Genomic DNA, 20,243 nt, shown 5'->3' with positions numbered 1-20,243 from the left:
TAGCATTTCATATGATCCGTTTGGATTTTCCAAGTTGCAGACACCAAAATATAGAAAAATCAGGTAAAGCATCAAGGGAGTATATGGAATTTGGACGACACCCCGGAAAGTCTGAAGGAGAGACAGACATGGATCCATACAAACACAAGAACAAAGCATCAGTTCCTATACTCTCAATCTCATCTCATTGCCATTGGGATCCTCCATCATGCCCAGAAGCACACCACATCTTATGATCCGGCTCAAAAGATTATGAAGATTCTGAAATGGACCTATCGACGAGCAATAGATCTCCCCGTGACGATTCGACAAGGTAAGGATAAGTGAGTACACATGGTCTTGTAGCTTTGGTACGAATAATAGTCGCAGGATCACTGGCCTTTATGATAAATTACATCCATTATTAACGTGATCGTTAATTTACAATATCAGTGTTGTTAGCCAATAGCCTGTCTCTCTGGGAATTTAGCATGGTATCAAAATGAGGTTATTGTCTAGGCTTGAATTACTAGGCCTTTACCCTTACCCCTTACCTAACATGTGGTGTTCACATGTCGCAATGAATGTTTACCCTTATCCCTTACCCAATACATTGGTATTCACATGTTGGCCTTGAATGTTTGACTCCGATATAGTGGTCCCACATAAAGGGGTGTGTTGAAGAATATAAGTCTCACATCATAAACTTTACTGAATAAAATACAAAATATAATGAATGGTTCCACTACTAATATCACCGAGGCCTTTTTGTGATAAAACCATAAACTTACTGGGCTTTATAGTTGGTTAAATTAGGGACAATATTGATGTTACTAGTAGTGGGTCGTTGTGGCAGTCTCTGCAGCTTTTGTGCACTTTTTAAAGTATCTTAAGTAGCAATCTGAATATCAAAGCCGACAAACCCAATCCAACTAAGCGCTTCAACATTGCCCATCTTCCCTGAAGAGGAGAGTTGGATATGGGTTCATGAAAATACAGTTCCGTCTTCACAAAATTCACATCCATAGTAACCAAAAACTGTTTAGTGGGAGGATGATAGCAACAATGCCCTTTTGATGAGGAGAGTAGCAAATGAAAATGCACCACAAAGCAACCAGGTCAAGTTTATCTCTTTGACTTTTTGTGGAGGTGCACAAACGCCACATAACCAAAGACATGTGGCGGCAAGGTTAAGATGGAGGGCAATGAAATATGCTTCTCCAACTCATCCAATGTGGTCTGAAATGCAAGGACACGAGAAGGCATATGGTTGAAGAGATAAACAACTGCAGAAACTGCACTATCCTAATAACTACGAGAAACACATCAGCCAATAAGAAGAGCATTCGTCATCTCCAGGATGTGGCAATTTTTCCTTTCGGTAACTCCATTTTGTTGTGGTGTATGGGGACATGAAGTCTCATGAAGGATGCCATGCTTTAGAAGGTAAGTCTGAAAATTGTGGTTGACATACTCAGAATCTTAATTTTAGTAGAAAACTAATTCTACACCATCTTAAGAAAGTTCTGGAACATGGCAGAAACTTCACCCTTTGTTCTCATTAATAGAGTTAGGTCATGTGAGTACAGTCATCAGTAAAGGTAACAAATCATTTAAGGCCTGTAAAAATAGTAATTGGAGAAGGGCCTCATACATTGAAATGGATTAATTCAAAAGGAAAACCACTTTTATTGGAACTCAAAGGAAAAGTAACTCTATGACTCTTGACCAGAATGTAATATTACACTGAAAATCTTTATCACTAAAACCATAAAATAAAGACAACATCAAACTCCCCAAATACCCAAAAGAGGGATGACCCAATCTAGAATGCCACAACCAATTACACCTTTTTTTTTCGTCAACAAAGCCCTTGGTAAAATTCTTTCGACCTTGGTTGATGTTGCCATCTCTCCTCACTACTACAAAAAAGGCAAAAGACGATAGAATTCACCGTCGTGTATTAGGTTTTCAAACCGTCGTGAAATCGACTGACATCTATTTGGGTGTCAAATTACGAAAATCGTTGTTTAGAGGTAAAGATCGTTAATTATAGGAGAAAAGACGACTATTTTTAATAAAACTGTCGTGTATTGTATGTAAAGAGGACAATTTTTTATGAAAACCGTCATGGATTGTTTATAAAGACGACGGTTGTTTCTTAAAAATCGTTATCTTTACATTCAATAGATGACCTTTTTAAAAAAGGTCATCTTTACTTAACAATAGACGACCATTTTTTTTAAAAAAAAACCGTCATCTTTACATATAATAGACGATCCTTTTTTAAAAAACCGTCATCTTTACTTATTAATAGATGACGGTTTTTATAAAAACGTCATCTTTACATATAATAGATGACGGTTTTTATAAAAACGTCATCTTTACATATAATAGACGACGGTTTCATTATAAAAAGCGTCATCTTTACATATAATAGACGACGATTTGTATAAAAATCGTCATCTTTACATATAATAGACGACGATTTTTTTTATAGAAAGCGTCATCTTTACATATAACAGACGACGAGTTTTATAAAAAGTGTCATCTTTACATATAATAGACGACGGTTGTTTTATAAAAACCGTCATATTTACATATAATAGACGACGATTTTTTTATAAAACGCGTCATCTTTACTTCATAATAGACGACCATTTTTTAAACAAACCATCATCTTTACATATAATAGACGACACTAGTGGATACCACAAAATCTTATGTTATATTTAACGAAAGTATAAATAAACTCTTAATTGTTAGTGAATATATTGTTTTGATGGCATACGCATTTTAAGAAACTAGTTTCAACGATCCAACCGTCAAACTTGTTTGTTTATACTTTGAGATCATATACGCCAAAAATTGGAAAAAATAAACATTCAGAGATCAATTAACGAGACAAAAAATTTTGACGATTATAAATGAAAAATCATGATTTAACGGTTATTTTAACTCCGATTTTGATGATTTTTTACCACTACACTCCTTGACCCCATATGAATACAAGGACTGAATTTGATCTTCAATTTAAAATATTTACACTAGTGGATACCACAAAATCTTATGTTATATTTAACGAAAGTATAAATAAACTCTTAATTGTTAGTGAATATATATTTTTGATGGTATACGCATTTTAAGAAACTAGTTCAACGATCCAACCGTCAAACTTGTTTGTTTATACTTCGAGATCATATACACCAAAAATCGGAAAAAATAAACATTCAGAGATCAAGTAATGAGACAAAAAATTTCGACGGTTATAAATGAAAAATCATGATTTAACGGTTATTTTAACTCCAATTTTGATGATTTTTTACCGCTACACTCATTGACCCTATATGAATACAATGATTTAATTTGATCTTCAATTTAAAATATTTACACTAGTGGATACCACAAAATCTTATGTTATATTCAACGAAAGTATAAATAAACTCTTAATTGTTAGTGAATATATTGTTTTGATGGCATACACATTCTAAGAAACTAGTTTCAATGATCCAACTGTCAAACTTGTTTGCTTATACTTCGATATCATATACACCAAAAATCGAAAAAAATAAACATTCAGAGATCAAGTAATGGGACAAAAAATTTCGACGGTTATAAATGAAAAATCATGATTTAACAGTTATTTTAACAAACCATCATCTTTACGTATAATAGACGACCCTTTTTATTTATTTATAAAAAGCGTCATTTTTGCATATAATAGATGACCCTTTTTTATAAAAAGCTTCATCTTTATATATAATAGATGACCATTTAAAAAAAAAATCGTCATCTTTTACTTCATAATAGATGACGGTTTTTATAAAAATCGTCATCTTTACATATAATAGACGACGGTTTTATAAAAAGCGTCATCTTTATATATAATAGACGACAGTTTTTATAAAAAAACATTATCTTTACATATAGTAGATGACGGTTTGTATAAAAATCGTCATCTTTACATATAATAGACGACGGTTTGTATAAAAATCGTTATCTTTACATATAATAGACGACGGTTTTTATAAAAAACGTAATCTTTACATATAATAGACGACGGTTTTTTAATAAAAAAGCGTCATCTTTGCATATAATAGAAGACGGTTTTATAAAAAGTGTCATCTTTACGTATAATAGACGACGGTTTGTATAAAAATCGTCATCTTTACATATAATAGACGACGGTTTTATAAAAAGCGTCATCTTTGCATATAATAGACGACGGTTTGTATAAAAATCGTCATCTTTACATATAATAGATGACGGTTTTATAAAAAGCGTCATCTTTACATATAATAGACGACGGTTTGTATAAAAATCGTCATCTTTACATATAATAGACGACCTATTTGTAAAAAAATCGTCATCTTTACTTCATAATAGAGGACCTTTTTTTAAACAAATCATCATCTTTACATAAAATAAATGACCCTTTTTTAAACAAACCATCATCTTTACATATAATAGACGACAGTTCTTTCAAAACAACCATGTCTTTACCAATAAAAGGACACTTGATTTTTAAAAGATGACGCTTGTCATACCTGCTGTAGTTGGTTTTTGGTCAGATTTTAACTCTGAAGAAAACCTTTTTAATAAGACGACGCTTTTTATTTGTGTGCGTTGTTATAAAAAAAATTCAACAGTACCTCCGCTTAGTTGTTTAAGTCACTTATCCACGACGGTTTTTTATTACCGTCGTTTTTTTAAATACAAAGACGGTTTTTTCTTCTACCGTTGTCTTTTTTTGGTCGTCTTTTTCACTTTTTGTAGTAGTGCCTCCTTCGTGAGGATATCTTAGAAAGGAAGAAATATGGATACATTAGTACCAAATAGTTAAGTTGTTCCATTACCTGCTTGACGTGCAATAAATTATTAGAGAGAGAAGGCACAAGTAAGCAATGGTGTAAGGAGAGAGACAATGGTGTAAGGAGAGAGACAGAGTGAGTTCTATGACTGGACTAGAAACATCATTTTCATTGGCTACACTACTTAAATGGGGTGTGGTATGATATTTAAAATCTCCTTGATCAAATGTCATATGATCTATGGCCCCTGAATCAGTGATCCATCCATAATCGGTATGTAAACCAGATGATTGAAATGTTCAACTTGCATTACCTTGGGAACTCAAACTAGAAGGCATACTTTCTTGAGTAGGATTAGATGACATGAAGGAATGATGTGGCTGAACAGTTGTAGCAAAACCAGGTAGTGTATTATATCCGGCTAATGGAGGTGTAGCTATTGCCAGAAGCAGTAGGTGCGGCACCTATAGAAGGGCCATTGGCCTTCAGAATAGTGTCGGTCAGTGCAACATGTCAAACTCTGTCTTGATGCTTCTTCCGATGTTTCAAAGCATCCCACCAATCAGGATACCTATTGAGTTTAAAGCACTTATCTCTGTTATGTTTGGTACTGTTGCAGTGAGTGCAATGGAAAGGAACGAGGTCTGAGGTTTGGGAAGATTTCTAAGGCTTAAGGTATTGATACCATGTAGTAAAATTGGCACCATTCAATTTGATACCAATCGGTGTAGCGGAAGTTTCCCGGTGAACTGTAACAACTGGTGCTACAGTGATCTCTAGATTAATGGCCAAGTCACCCATGGTATGGGGACAAGGTCAAAATGAACGGTGTATGAGTATAGGTAGGCTTGGCAACCCTATGGCACGGATTGTAGCTAGGCAAGGGTAGATGAAGGCACGACAACCCTATAGAACGGGTATGTTTGCGGCACATCCACAACAAATTTTCTAGAAGGAAACCCTAGGATATTCGCTCTGATACCTTGTAGAAAATAATTTTGGGTTAATTTTTGAATATATATTCAATTCTCCAAAAGAAGGTATTTATAGTACAATGGTGTAAACCTTAATAGAGTAAAAAGAAGGAAAGTCAATATTCATAATTATAAGATATATGTACAAAAGGGAAAGAAATAAAATAGAAAAATAATATTCGGGATCGTGGAGCCAAGTTTCTGTCCATTCTATCTTGAGACAAGATCTTCAGAAATGCGAGGGCAAAATTTCTATATGTTTTGTCATGAGACCATTTTCTATCTGTTTTGCTATTATAGTTATATGGATATGAACTCCAATATTTGACAAAAAAAACCCTCCATATTTGATTTTAAAATAAACCCAATATTTCGATTTTTCTATTCTTAACATACTAGTTATCGATAGAAGTTTTGGTGTGACCGTAAAAGTCGGTATTACAAATTTGCTCATATTATAACACATGTTTTGTGATTACACAAAAAAAATCTTTTTTCCCCAAAGTTGGGTCACGTTGGCAAATTGCACCAAACTTAATATAATGTTCAACGTTAGCTTATAACTAAAGCAAGCCTCAAGTCTTTGACCTACCATATTCAATTCAATTAAATTGGCGAAGGACGAAAGGCCACCCGATAAAGCAAAATCGTACCAAAAATATAAATATAAAACCAAGCTGATAATTACATAATTAACTAATCTATTTGTTTTTAATAATTATAATTAACGTTTTTGACAAATTAAGGCAAGCACCAGCTACAACAACAACAACAGACAAAAACACCCAAAACCAAAAACACGGCATTTTCAAAAGCCCTCTGACTCTGTACCTACGAAAACCAAATACAAATCGCAAATAAAATAAATTAAAATCACCAAACAAATCCCAGATTGGATCTCTCTCCTCATTCTCAGCTATAGATCTCTCACTCTCTCTCTGAGCCTATTGTCTCTTTGTGCCCAATTTGAGGTCAGCTTAATGCTCCTTAGCAATCTCTCGTAATCAGTTTCTAACTTTGACATTTCATATCGAATCTGTATGTGCACATTTATCTATACACGTACGTATTTCTGTGTATCTGATAGAATGAAACCAAATATTTTGGCTTTTGAGTGTCTGGGTTTTTCTTATGATCTGGGCTGCCTTGTGTGCGTGTGTGTGTTTTTATATGTATCTATTTATCATTCGTGTTTTATTTGATCTGAACGTTTAAAAGGAACAGACATCAACATTGGTTTTTGGGTTTGGATTCTGTAATGCTGTACGGCAGTTCTTTCATTGGGTTTAACGCTCTGTTCGGTTGCCTAGAAATTGTTTAAGCAATTAACAATTTTCTTGGAAAGACTTAGAAGGCCTCAGCTTAACTAAATCATTTATATGCAGAGTAGTTGATTGTTTTCCTTCAAAATTTTCTTTCCCGATAAGTTGGGTCTTGTTGATTCCAGTTTAGCTTACACTGGACATTTTAAGGTTTTCTTGATGGAAATTTTGAATCTGAATAGGAACTGTTGGAGTCTCCAATCAATGCCAGTATAGTGGAGCGCCTTTTTTTGAGTTCTGAAGCTGTTTCTTTGTATTATTGCTGAAAATTGTAGAAGGGCTACTTAGGAGTGAGTCGCCAAGATTGGAATTTTTTCTGTGTGCTAGATCATGTAGTTCATCCAAGTTGAACAATGCTATTGTCTGATTTTAATAGAACCAAACATATTCAGAGGCCATTGGGTAGATTGGATTGTGTTTTAGGGTATAGATGGCTCTAATTTAGAGTTTAATAGGAGATGGTAGAGAGTGATTTGGACACAGAAAAGGTTGAGTACACGGAAGCCAACTACGCTCAGAGTGGAAGCCAAGAATCAGGTCTTCACAGGGAGCCCTCATTCTCTCGCTGGTGCGATGAAGATGGGACAGTGCATTTTGATCATCAATTAGAAAACACGGATGCTAGTGTAGAAGACGACTCTGACTTTGAATTGCCCATGCTTCAAAGGGGTGAGCTAGAAAACAACATGTTGGATAGGGACAGAAACCATAATAGTAAATCTCAGAAGAGAAATGTGCGGTTGAACGGTGGTGATACCTTGGATGATGATTCTACTCACGTAGGTGGGACTGGAAATGAGGAGTATTTGCCCTTTGATATCGAGAATAGCTCTGAAGGGGAGGTACATGCTATAGATAGTTCTATGCATAACCATAAAGCATTACCGCCCAATTCGAAGAACCCGATTTCTGTTTCCAATGTGCTGAAAATGTTGTTCTTCGTACTAATGTGGTACACTTTCAGCCTGTTTTTGACCTTGTAAGTTCTCTCTACTTGATCAATCATCATATGTATATATTTTGTGAAATATTCAAGTTACTTAATGATGCTAAATTATTTTCTTCTCCGTTTTTTTATTGTTTCTGGTTTGTTTAGGTATAACAAAAGTCTGTTAGGAGATGATTTAGGGAAGTTCCCTGCTCCATTATTGATGAATACTGTTCATTTCTCAATGCAAGCTGTTTTTTCAAAGGGAATCACATGGTATTGGTCTAATAGATTCCAAACTGGTGGTTCTATGTCATGGAGAGATTACTTTGTGAAAGGTAAACTCATCATCCTTTTGCTTTGTTATATGAATTTGGTAATTGTGAAGTGAGTTGAGTTCTTTAAACATTTTTCCAAATAACCTAGTGCTTACAGCTTAAGTTTCAAATGCCGGTTGTTTTACGGTTTTTATTTTATTTTTGTTTGTTAGGATATATGTTTTTTATATTTTGAAATTAAGGTTTAAATAGGAACAATTATTGTGAATAAGATTTCTTCTTCTTGCTCTTCTTTCCAAGATTCAAGTGATATTTTGTTATGAAAAATATATAATCTATTCCATACCATCTTCAACCATCATAGTTGTGGCCTATTGTGATGCCTGTTGGAGTTTATACCTATGTTTCTGAATGGGTAGGAAGATTGTGTTTAAAGCTAGTTTTTAAAGCAATTTTGATTGAACTTGCGCCAATCCACACTGTGCACTAAGTTTTATTCATATCTGAAAGAGCAAAAGATTTAGATTTGTAGATTTTTTAGGGAAACTGTATTGGTCGACCTAGGTCATGAAGCATGGAGCTTCTCTCATAATCTGTGAAGCAACGTCATGAAGACAAGAATGACACAAATAGGTCAGCACATTGAAAAGAGTTGAGCAGAAGACAGTACGTACACATGATCCAGGACACAGAAATTTGATAACTAATTATATTTCGTACTTATTATTGTTTGTATAGGTTCTTATCTTTGATGCCTGATATTAATGTTAAATCAGAATACATTCTGTGGCATTTGATTTATCGTATAACCTCTCTTGGATGCCTGATGTTAATGTTCTTTACAAAATATGCTTCCCTTCTTATAATTTTGTTGTCATATACTTAATACTTCTCTGTTACTTAGTAAATTAACTTTTCTATCAACTAATGCTACAGATGGACTTTGCCTTTCACAGTTGTACCCACGGCTCTTGGAACAGCAATGGATGTTAATCTAAGCAACGCATCCCTTGTTTTTATATCTGTCACATTTGCCACAATGGTTGGTTACTTTCTCCACATATTCACATCCTAACATTTTTCATTTGTTATCAGTCAACTACTTACTGACTTCCTTTTACTTTTGCAGTGTAAATCTGCTGCTCCTATATTTCTTCTTCTATTTGCTTTTGCTTTCAGGTGAATTTCTTGCGAGTAGAGTTCTGTGACCTGTTTCCCTAATCATGGTGCATAGATATCTTTACCAGATGCTATCCAATCTTTGCTATAACTGCTATATCTGTAATCCAGTCTTCTTGTAACTCTATTTGTGTCCAAATGTTTCTTCTCCCTCATTTCTTATAGTTCTAAAATGACTTCTGGGTTAAAATTAGCGTACAAATTAACTATAACTTTATCATACATTTCAGTGTCTAGTCGCCCTGTATCATTGTGCTTACCTTTGGTTAACGTCATTTTCATTTTCTCTCTGATTGTGCCCCTTTTTTTCTTCCGTGCAATGCAAATCTTCTGCTTGGAAGATTGGAGGCACCAAGCGTTAGACTTTCGGGAATCATATTAATTATCTCCATCGGAATACTATTAACAGGTATTAAGCTTTGGCTTATAATCGTTTATTTCATTATGCTCTGATTTTGTTTCTTTTTTTTTTTTTCGTATGTGTATATTTTTTCGATTCTCGTATTAAAAGATTTCCCTTCCTTCCCCTTTCTTTCCTTCCTCTCTCTTGTTTTTCTTTTTATAGTTTAGTAATTGTACATATGTCTGTTTCATTCTCTCTCGTCAATCTTTTAATGTCCTTTTCTTTTAGATTTCATGGGAATGCAGTAATGCTCCCAAAATATGTGCCTAAGACGTAGGATATCTTGCCTGCTCAAAAGGAACTTGAACTGGACATTTTGTACTTCTAATCTTAATGAACTTATCTTTAGGCTTTTCTGCCATCTCTTTGTTGAAGTAACTCTATCCTAAAATCTGGTTTTTCCCTTCTTCATTATAATGTCTGCCATTATTGATGGAAATACCAAAGGGCCTTGACAAGTTCCATATCCTAAGACCGCTTTTTGTTCACATACAGTGAACTTATGTGCATTTTTTAAAATTCATTGTTTTTTTAGTTTAGCAGATTGTTTGCTAATGCTTAAACATATAGTTTTTTGTGATTAAAAGATCACAACTGAAACCTCAATTCAAGTCCTTACCATTGTTGTTGCCTGTTATGCTTCTAGCCCTTGTGGTTATTGCTTTTCTAAGAATTTTTTTTGGAGTGGAACTTTTAAGCGTTTATGATATTTCCAATGTTAATGTTTCCATATCTTCCCATTTTGGATTTTCTGCAGTTGCAAAGGAGACTGAATTTGACTTTTGGGGATTCATTTTTGTCATGCTTGCTGCTGTTATGTCCGGCTTCCGCTGGTGCATGACTCAAATTCTTTTGCAGGTATGCTTTCTGCGTGCTTCTGGTTTTTCTTTCTTTCAATTTTTTGGTTTTTATAACTACATAATCTTACGTATCTTTATTGGTTACTTTGTTATGCATTACGCTCGTGAATGGTTTCCCAAAATCGAAATAAAGAAAGAAGATTATGGTAAGTGCTATATGCTGTAATTGTAATCTCACTTTTGGAATGTTTGAATAGTAAATTTCACATATTTGTCTTCGAAAGAGTTCTTGCACTATGTATATCAGTTGCCACTATGATAACATCATTATATGTTATGTAAACATGTCAATGTGGTCAGTCCCTGCTAGAGTTAGAGCTTCTTATTCAAGTAATTTGTCGTTTTTGGCAAGTGCATGAGTTTTTCATTTTTTTAAATAACTTAAACAAATAGTTTAACTTGTAAATTCTATACTACGAGATTTCATTAGATTTTTCATATTCTATACTATGATATTTTATGAGATTTTTTGCATTAATTTTTTTTTTCCGAAACAAGTGCAATTTGTGAATACTTATAAGTCCTGAAGTATTTCAGTGGTATCATTATTATGTCCTAAAAATATGTGATTTATGGTTTCATGTTTATTTTCTTATGTGAAGATAAGTAATTATATTCACTATCTGTACTTTATTGTATTTGTGGGATAATCCAAGAAGTACTGGTTGAGTTTTGTCTATAATGTAATTATCGGACATGTTGCTTTTTAGCGTTAGTCATCTTAGACTCCAGTAAGATGGCTCAGGTGAAGCCAGCATACAATCTCAAACAGTTATAGTTGATTTAAATTTTGGGAGGCAAGGCAACTCAAATAGATAAATCATGGATATTTTTTAAACCACATTAAAGCACATAAAAGTTATGACTTATACTTCGTGTGAACAAATTCCACCTTAGCTTCCAATGAAGTCACCCAACTGAACTAAACCAAATTTAGAGATTGGCATTGGTGACTGGTATTTAGACAAGGGTTTGGCAACCAGGACTATGATTGTCAGCAAATTTGTGACCTCTGCAACTTTTTTTAGAAGAATCATATTTTATTAAAAAAATCATAATAAAGTACAATAAAAGTGACCAAGGAGTACATATTAGAAAAGGAATTATCCGATGTGTACTCCTTTTTCTAATGTGAAGAACAAGGAGTACTTATGAATAAAGGAGTACACATTGGACACAGCTACAAAAGGTTCAACGAAGAAATTATGATATCACTACCTTTTGCAACTTAGAGATGCAATTCATTACCTGCCTTGAAACAGTATCCCATATCTGGATACGTGTGATTTCGTGGAACCATCAGAGGCCTTGGTACATTTTTGGCTTGTTTAGTAAATATGAATCATGAAATTGATGCTGAAATCTGCATGGGATTAAGGGTAATGGACAAATGGTAATATTCTCTTGTCCTTTCGTTTTCCAGACGCTAAAAGATTAGGTGGTAATCAACTTGTTTCCATCATTTGGGTTGTCTGAAGCATGTTACTGGTGAAGTTATGGCTATGCATCCAGTTCAGTCACATGCAGTTTACACCTGGCTAATTTATTTTTGTCAATTTCATGATGACTAAAATATGAAATTTGATGCCGTAGAAAAGTTATGGTATATAGATGTATATATGAACAATTTTTTCTGAATCAGGACAGTTTCTGACAATCTTATATTTTCAAATATTAGTATATAGATGCTGTAAGTTTGCATAACTTACTCTTACAATAATTCTGTTGAATTGTTCTAGGTTTAAAAAATCCGCTTACTTTGATGAGCTATGTGACCCCAGTGATGGCAGTAGTGACTGCCCTTCTCTCTCTTGTTTTTGATCCGTGGGATGAACTTAGGAGAAACAATTACTTCAATAATCCAGCACATATCATTCGAAGTTGCTTGCTGATGCTGTTTGGTGGAACCCTTGCCTTTTTTATGGTAGGAGAATAGGGGAACTTTTTCTTGTTGCATATTGATTTCTTTCTTACTATTGCATGTTTTATGATAGCTATTGACTTTAAATTAGAGTATTAGGTGAGGGCTGTTGACTTTAAACTACAAGACTAGTTTACTTCAAGTTTTGCTTTTGTTTTAAATACCTTAAGTCTGTGTGTGCGTGTGTGTATATTTGTTCTCTCAGCTATGTATAGGGGATGAGATACATTCAATTTATCTCAGCTATTCATATATGATCGAATGGTTGAAAAACAGGTCCTCATTTAAGGATCTTATGCGATAATAATTATATGCGTGCATACATACACATATATATGCATTTATAAGGAATAATCTTGATTTAAACTGACTAAGATGCCCTTTTGCTGTAGGTATTAACAGAATTCATTCTTGTCTCAGTAACCAGTGCTGTCACAGTAACAATAGCAGGTGTTGTTAAGGAGGCTCTCACTATATTGGTATGTTCGGTTCTTTATGGTTGTCCGTTCTTTTAAATTTTGGGTTGTCTTACGTTCTAGACCTACTTGTTCTCAGCTGTACAATCTCATAGCTATTTACAGTTTGTTTCTTTAAGAATTACATGAGAATAAATAATGACTCACGAGTGCTATTAAATAGAATCATTTAACTATTGTCCATTGATTTCACTCATGTGAATGCTAGTGCTAGAAGTAGGAATTGATCATGAAGTAGCATCTTGTTTCGATATGGGGCATGCTATGTGCCTATTTATGTTAAAAGTTTTGTTGGTTACCTTATTTGTCAAACAAGATAGATTACATTAGAAATCCACTTTCCTGCAGCTACTGGTCTATCTGCTGCCTGCAAAAATTGGCTTGTAAAACAATATTGAAACGTCTACTTATGAGTGTATGTACTCTGGTAATGTCCAAAAAGGCTACATTGGCAGTAGTACACCCGTATTCACTTAGAGAAAGAAATCCTTTTCTGTTTATTTTATTTTTATTGTTCTCTTCTTTTCTGTTCAAAATGTGTCCATGGAACATATAGTTAATACAATACATGATGAGAGGAATGGCAAATCTGGATTTGCTCATCTTTGGTGCATTAATACAATATCTTAATGTTTATACCTCCATATCTTAGATTTCATAAATTATTTGAGGAATTGCATAAACAAGTTGCAGACTTGCGTCACTGCCTGAATTAATTCCCACTTAAGCAGATAAGCTTTGCTATCTATGCCCAAACTCTAGTTCATGATTTGCTAGCTCTAAGCTCTTGTGAGAATTTACACCAAAACAATTTGGTTACTCACATGTCAGATTTTGCTTCTATGCTATGTAAATGTTCTAGTTTGAGCCTCTGTTTCTATTTTGAACTCTGATTTTAGCTTTCTATGGATTTTAATGTATAAACATTGAAAATTATGTTAATTGTGTGGCATTCTTGTCCTGTTGATGCTCATCAGGTTTCTGTACTCGTAATATATATCTATCGCTGAGGCTGTCAAATTATGTATTGATTTCTAAACCTATGATTTTGCATACTCAGGTTGCAGTTATTTACTTCCATGATGAATTTACACGGTTGAAAGGAGCTGGGCTCTTCATAATTATGCTTGGTGTCAGTTTATTCAACTGGTACAAGTAAGTTCTCATTTGGTTGGGGGGAATCATTTGCTTTTTGCTTATGCTGTAGTATGTTTAATAGTGAAACATTCCTTTGAAAATTGTTATAATCCATTAATTTACACTTTATTTAAATACAAATGAGAGTGAGTAAGAAAATAGGCAGGAGGGCCAGAAAATTATGATGGTGGAATTTTTGTTCTCCAGTTTTTTAGTTGGAGAGAAAAGGATAAGATCGGAAGAGTGTTGGGAAGTAGTTTTCTGTGGAAGTAGTAGGACGAAACTGTACAGAACTTGCAAATACGCAAGCCTTGCTCTTGAATATTCACTATACCACATGTATCTCCATTTTAATCAGTTGTATTTTATTTTACAGATACGAAAAGATAAAGAAGGGTCAAACAAGTGAAGATGACATGGAGGAATCAGTCACGACAAATATTGCTGCAAAATATGTTATTCTTGAGGAGACGGATGAGCAAGATGATGGCAGGTGAGAGCTTTAGTAAGTCCATGCATCTCAATTTGAAGGAACCCAATAGTTGTAAATTCTCGATATCGAGCTAATACACAATTCAGTTATCAACTTCATTAAATACACAAAATATGGTTTTGGTTTAAAAATTTACACCAAATGTATGTTAATTGCACTAAATTTTACACGTAATATTGTCACTCCTTTTATCTGTATGAATCTACCTCATCCCTGCTTATGCATTTTTCTTTTTATTATTTATCTTTATATATTTGTTTTAGATGCGGCCATTTGTATTTCTGGTCATAAATTTTTTTAAATGATAGGGCTAAAGTTCCCTTAAGAGCAAAGTGGGGTTGCTACCTGGAACTGGACCTTAGTTTTTTTAATATATACCAATTTATATCCAAAAACTGTAAAGTTTCCTCTTGTGACGGTTGGTATCAGTCATATTCTTATTTGTGGCTGAGTCTCAATGTCAGTGATTCAGTCAATTGCTTGGTAAAATGTTATATTGATTCTGGATCAAAATACTGGTCTCTATTAACTGCTAAGCTTTGTTAAATTCTCATGCAGTCATTTGTATATTAGGCTATTTTGCTAATTTAACTTGACATTACATCAGGTAAATTTTCGCTGGAAAAGTTCATTGTCATGGATCTCGGTGAAGCTTTTAGCAAGAAGCACATTTGCTTGTCTCAATTTTCAGCATCTGTTCGTGTTCCTACTTCTTCAAGCTTTGCCCTTCGCAGAGTTCGCTCTAAATCAATACGAGTCGAGATTTTGCAGCTACGCACCAAGAATCAGAAGGGAAGCTAAATCTTAGCTATTAGTATATACTGAGTGTTATTTGTTAGGATGTGTGAGCGTGGATGTCAAAGTCAATAATGCTTCAGTTTTTTCTTATTATTTTTAAAAATACTTTGTTAAGATAGAGGGGATGGTGTTTGCACCTGCAAGCTACCCAGAGTTTTGTAATTTCCATCATGCTTGATGGATTGTTTCATTGCCCTTGATGTATATTATAAATTGGGCTTTTTTTTTTCTTTTTTTTTTCTCCATTTTTTCTTGGTATCAGAATAAAAATGATTTCTCACAAGAATATGAAATTATGATTTATCACCTATTTGGTGATTGTATTTATGTGCAGAAGCTGGGACTGCATTTGGTTTTATGAGGGCAGTTATCTTCATGGGTTACAACGGCGTTACTTTGGGTGTGCACATAATAGATAAGCGTGGATTTCTATCTGACATCCATAATCTGTTTTTGGACACTCACTTCTGCTGGACCCATCTTCAAATTTTGAACTTTTACAAATTTCTATGAGTAAATAAATTGTAAGTATATCTGAATCCGTTTGCACCATGGTTGAACAATCTTCAACCGAAATCGATCAAAGTGGCATCTGGCAAAGCTCTCAACATGTATGAGTTCTTTCTGAAATCTGTTACCTCTACAGAAATTTGAGATGAAATTGAGACTTTGGAAAAGAACACAGAAGGGAGAAATTTTTTAAAGAAGCCAAAATGGATAAAATTGCCCTTATTTATTTTTGAATTTCTTAAGGAATCTTTTATATTTGTATGTTTTTGGTTTGAAAGTTGAGAGGTTTTTCTGTCTTTTTTGAAATTTTTTTGGCTTTATGCAAAAGTGAAAGTTTTTTTGTGGCTAAAACCTAAATTTACTTTCAAGGTATTTTGGCAATTTATTTTTTGATACAACCAAGAACATGAACATTATAAACTACTCGCATACCATAATGAAGTTTCCTTCGTTCAATGAACTCCAAATTGGATCATGCCCATTACTTCACATATAAATTCATAACTATTGTCGCAAACATGGGTTGAGCCAGTTACTAGGGCAATGAGCCGGTCCATTTGCATCCAAGTTTGAATTTCCTCTTTATTATATTATCGTCTCTCTCAATAGGAAGTGTCCTATAATATATATATATATATATATATATTATCATATATATTATCGCTCCTCTTAATATATATATATATATATTTTAAAGACACTTGTAAGAGGACCTTCGAGTATGAGTGCAGCTACTTCATATGGTTAAGAAATAGAGAATCCTTAAAGAAGACACGCAGCATGAATCAAACTATAAAAAACTGTAACTTTGTTTTTCAACTCTCTTTTTTGTTGTTTGGTCTTGCTTTCAGGTTGAGGTGCTCAGGAATGAAATGAAGGTCTCTGTCTGACAAGACTTGAACAATGTTGACTGACAGGCGTTGTTTTGAAGTGCTCAGTCTCTCGTGAGAATTCAGAACTAACCACTTCCACTGTCCAAATTCCACAAACTGAAATTTGGGATGAGGACTTTTGATTACCTAAAGTTTACAAGAAAGGAAAATGTGCAGATTTGATTCTCCAATTTTATTTCTACCCAAAACTGCAAAGATTGTATCAAAGCAGCTTGTCAATTTTTTTATTTTTTATTTGGTCAAAGCAGCTTGTCATACCTGTAGATTCTTGAAGGACCTCTTCTACTTCATTTGCAGTACATGAAAGGGCACTCCATGACGTTCTTCTGTATTCGTAATGTACGTCTTCCCTGGCATGACCTCTGTCTCATTGAACTTAAACCAACATTAGTAGATTTTGGTCGTGGTTTTAACATGTATACAAATATGTGTACTTGTGTGCACTGGCGGACTCATGAATTTTTTAGCGAATGTGCAATTTTGAAAGGCTAAAACCTTTTTGTGATTGAACATCTAAGGTTTTTTTTACCTAGATTGACCTTAGATTCCTTCATGCATTCATATAATTCATGAAAAATTATTTTATGTAAAAATATTGACTAAGTATGAAAAATTGTTTTTTGGAATAATCATTTTCTCAAGATAATTTTTGGCGGCTTTTATTCCTTACACATCAAATAAGAAAACTTAATTTTATGAGATTTTAGTATGAAGAAGTATATATTGACTTAATGACCCATCATTTTTATCATAAATTGTATTTTGCACTAAAACCGATTTTTTCATATTTTGAGTTGGTGGAAATTTGATTTTCTAGTATTTTTATTTGAATCCAAATGGGAATTACTTCCTTATTTACATTGTAAACTTAAGTAAATGGAGAAATATAAAAATAAATGAAAGTAAAAGAACAAAAACATTTACTTAAATGTTACAAATGGAAATAAGGTAATCTGTACATCAGCTGAGCAAGAGGCAATTTGAAACCTTAATAGGTCCGCCACTACGTGTGTGTAGAAGATTACCATAATCTTATACGGGAACACAAAAGAAAAATAGAAGACATTATTTTTAAAATATAATAAAATGGAATGTCATACCATAGTTATTTGGTAAATCATGATTCTTTTGAACAAAAATCTTCAAAGATTACTGCAATCAAATCAGAAGTAGATACATTTATTTTCTTTGGCGAGAGAATCCACAATACGACTCTCATGCTTGCATAACATCTATTTAAAAATATAAAAATCCAAATTGTTATAACAAACTGCGTACTTATACGATGAAGAAAAATATTAATATAGGATAACTTGGCTATCATATAAGGTAATGAAATAGAGAATTAATATTTCCAAAAGGAAAGAAAGAATAATTCTTTTAGGAAAACCAAGGGTTACACATCAAAGAGGTAATTCCAAAACCCTAGCTTGAAAGGCTCACATGCCTCCTCTCTCTCTGGCTCTCACACCACCCCCATTTTCTTCCTAAGGCCTTCTCCAACCCTGGGGCTAAACCCAAAAAAATCTCAAAATTTGGCCCCATTTCATCTCCAACGCATGTATAGGGAGGAGAATTTTAGGCAGACTGAAATCTTGGGCGCTATTTGGCCCAGCTTTCCAGTCCAGGCGGAACTGCTGTGGGGCCCAACTCGCATCAAACCAAGCAGCCACGTGAAGACCCCAGCTACATGGACCACTTGTTGCCAACTTACCCATGCTGCTTGCGCCACTTGTCAAGCCCTGAACAATTATATGTTTCAATCCAATGGCTGAATTAAGTTGCTGTGTCAAATTTTTTTTTTTTTGTTTTTCATTCTACATATAATCAATGGACAGCATATTTTTAAGCAATCTTAATGGGAAAAATTCACATCCCATGGCTGAAATTTAAATTCAACGGCAAAATTAATTTTTATAATTACTCTAATTCAAATTCAACCCAAAATAATTTTGTGATTATCATTTATCTTAATTGTAATTATGGTTTATCTTAATATGTTTTTATTTTTAAGTGAAATTATATTATGTTTTGGATTTTGGATTTTTTTAGGTTAAAATGTTCATAAAATTAAATCATGAATGTTGAAATAAAAATAATGTGAAGAAAAATTAAAAAAATAGAGGTTAATCATTTTAAACAATTTAATAAATAGACTCAAATTATGAGTATGCATGGTTGGAGGAAAATACTTATTCCTTTTAGATTAAACTAACCCTAAAATTAACTGAAAAACTAATACACCCTAATATTTTAATTAAAATGTAAAATTAACTAAGTACACCTCAGAGAACTATTAAATACATTCTGGTACACCACCCTAATACTTATAAATATTTTATAGTTGATTTTCAGCTTGATTTTTTTAATAGTGCTACAAGTATTAGGGTGTACCAGGGGTCCATTAATTTAATCAGCTTTGACTTTTTAATGATAATCACAAAGCCATTCCTTTTCCTTTGTTCACGAGTCCATCTTATTAATGCATCACGACTAACAAATATCTGTAAAATCACTAATAATTAAATTAATGTATGCAATTATAAAATAAATATATAAATATTCATTAATTTACCTCGTTTGTGATAAATTCGTTTCTGTAGTCTAAAACACATTGTTTATTGATGTCGGTGTCTTGCTTAGATACATCTTCTGGATGCTGCAAAAAAATCCTCATATTTGTCATTTTTCGGTACACATGCTTTAGCCTAAACCAAAAAATAAAATAAAAAATAAAATCAAAGTTAATACCTCTTTTGATGACTTCTTCGAAATGTATGAAGCATCCATTCCAAAATTTCAAAAGTAACCCAACTTGCAAATCTGCATAATTTCAAAAGTACAAAAGAGGCTTTGAAACTCCTTATGATAGGAATCCAAATATATAAATAAATAAATAAATAAATAAGCAATTCAAATAGCTCTGAATGTCAACAACTCTGAATGTCACAGTACCTGAACCTCCTACACAGTTGGAAGAGGCTTTGTCAACTGAACTGCGTGCAAGACAACAATGTATTGCAGAAGTCACAGAGATGATTCATGTTAGTATTATCTTTGCTGATGATCCTATTAATGTTGCTTTTATTTTGATATATGCTATATAAAACTGGAATAATATCTCTGCAATGTACTAATAAGAGGCCAATTCATTTGTGTCCTTCCAAAACTGTTTTCTAATGGCTTGTTCTAAGCCCCACATTGAGGTGGACGTGCACGAATAACAAGACTTTTTCCCCCAAAGCTAGTGCTCTAAGGTGTACTTTTGGTTCACTAAAATT

At 33.5% G+C, this 20,243-nt stretch overlaps 1 protein-coding gene across 3 annotated transcripts; it reads left to right on the top strand.

Moving 5' to 3' along the window:
* The first annotated feature begins 6,537 nt into the window (after positions 1-6,537).
* LOC103328258 (Nucleotide/sugar transporter family protein) lies at positions 6,538-15,866 on the top strand. 3 transcript variants are annotated; one of them, XM_008230658.3, is made up of 13 exons: positions 6,538-6,735; positions 7,269-8,065; positions 8,183-8,352; positions 9,249-9,334; positions 9,422-9,471; positions 9,813-9,880; positions 10,632-10,732; positions 10,868-10,880; positions 12,474-12,658; positions 13,048-13,134; positions 14,192-14,286; positions 14,645-14,761; positions 15,369-15,866. In XM_008230658.3, exons 2-13 carry the CDS (start codon positions 7,545-7,547, stop codon positions 15,370-15,372), a joined length of 1,497 nt encoding a protein of 498 aa, XP_008228880.2. In that variant the 5' UTR covers positions 6,538-6,735; positions 7,269-7,544; the 3' UTR covers positions 15,373-15,866. The 3 variants fall into 3 exon arrangements, 2 of the variants coding, with proteins under 2 accessions (XP_008228880.2, XP_016649529.2); XM_016794043.2 differs by having other exon boundaries at positions 14,645-14,773; XR_016125961.1 differs by lacking the exons at positions 14,645-14,761; positions 15,369-15,866 and having other exon boundaries at positions 13,058-13,134; positions 14,192-14,282.
* The last annotated feature ends 4,377 nt before the right edge of the window (positions 15,867-20,243 follow it).

This window comes from Prunus mume, linkage group LG4 (assembly GCF_029339155.1).
Source record: "Prunus mume cultivar Tortuosa linkage group LG4, ASM2933915v1, whole genome shotgun sequence".
Lineage (NCBI taxonomy): Eukaryota > Viridiplantae > Streptophyta > Magnoliopsida > Rosales > Rosaceae > Prunus > Prunus mume.
The sequence above is the reverse complement of the archived record's forward strand: the minus strand, read 5'-3'. Positions and strand labels throughout refer to the sequence as shown.

Excerpts from the sequence above, each read along its gene's own strand:
- LOC103328258 (XM_008230658.3), top strand. The coding sequence starts at position 7,545 with ATGGTAGAGAGTGATTTGGACACAGAAAAGGTTGAGTACACGGAAGCC. Across the intron at positions 8,353-9,248 it reads GAGAGATTACTTTGTGAAAG|TTGTACCCACGGCTCTTGGA; the intron begins GTAAACTCATCA and ends TGCCTTTCACAG. Across the intron at positions 9,881-10,631 it reads CATCGGAATACTATTAACAG|TTGCAAAGGAGACTGAATTT; the intron begins GTATTAAGCTTT and ends GATTTTCTGCAG.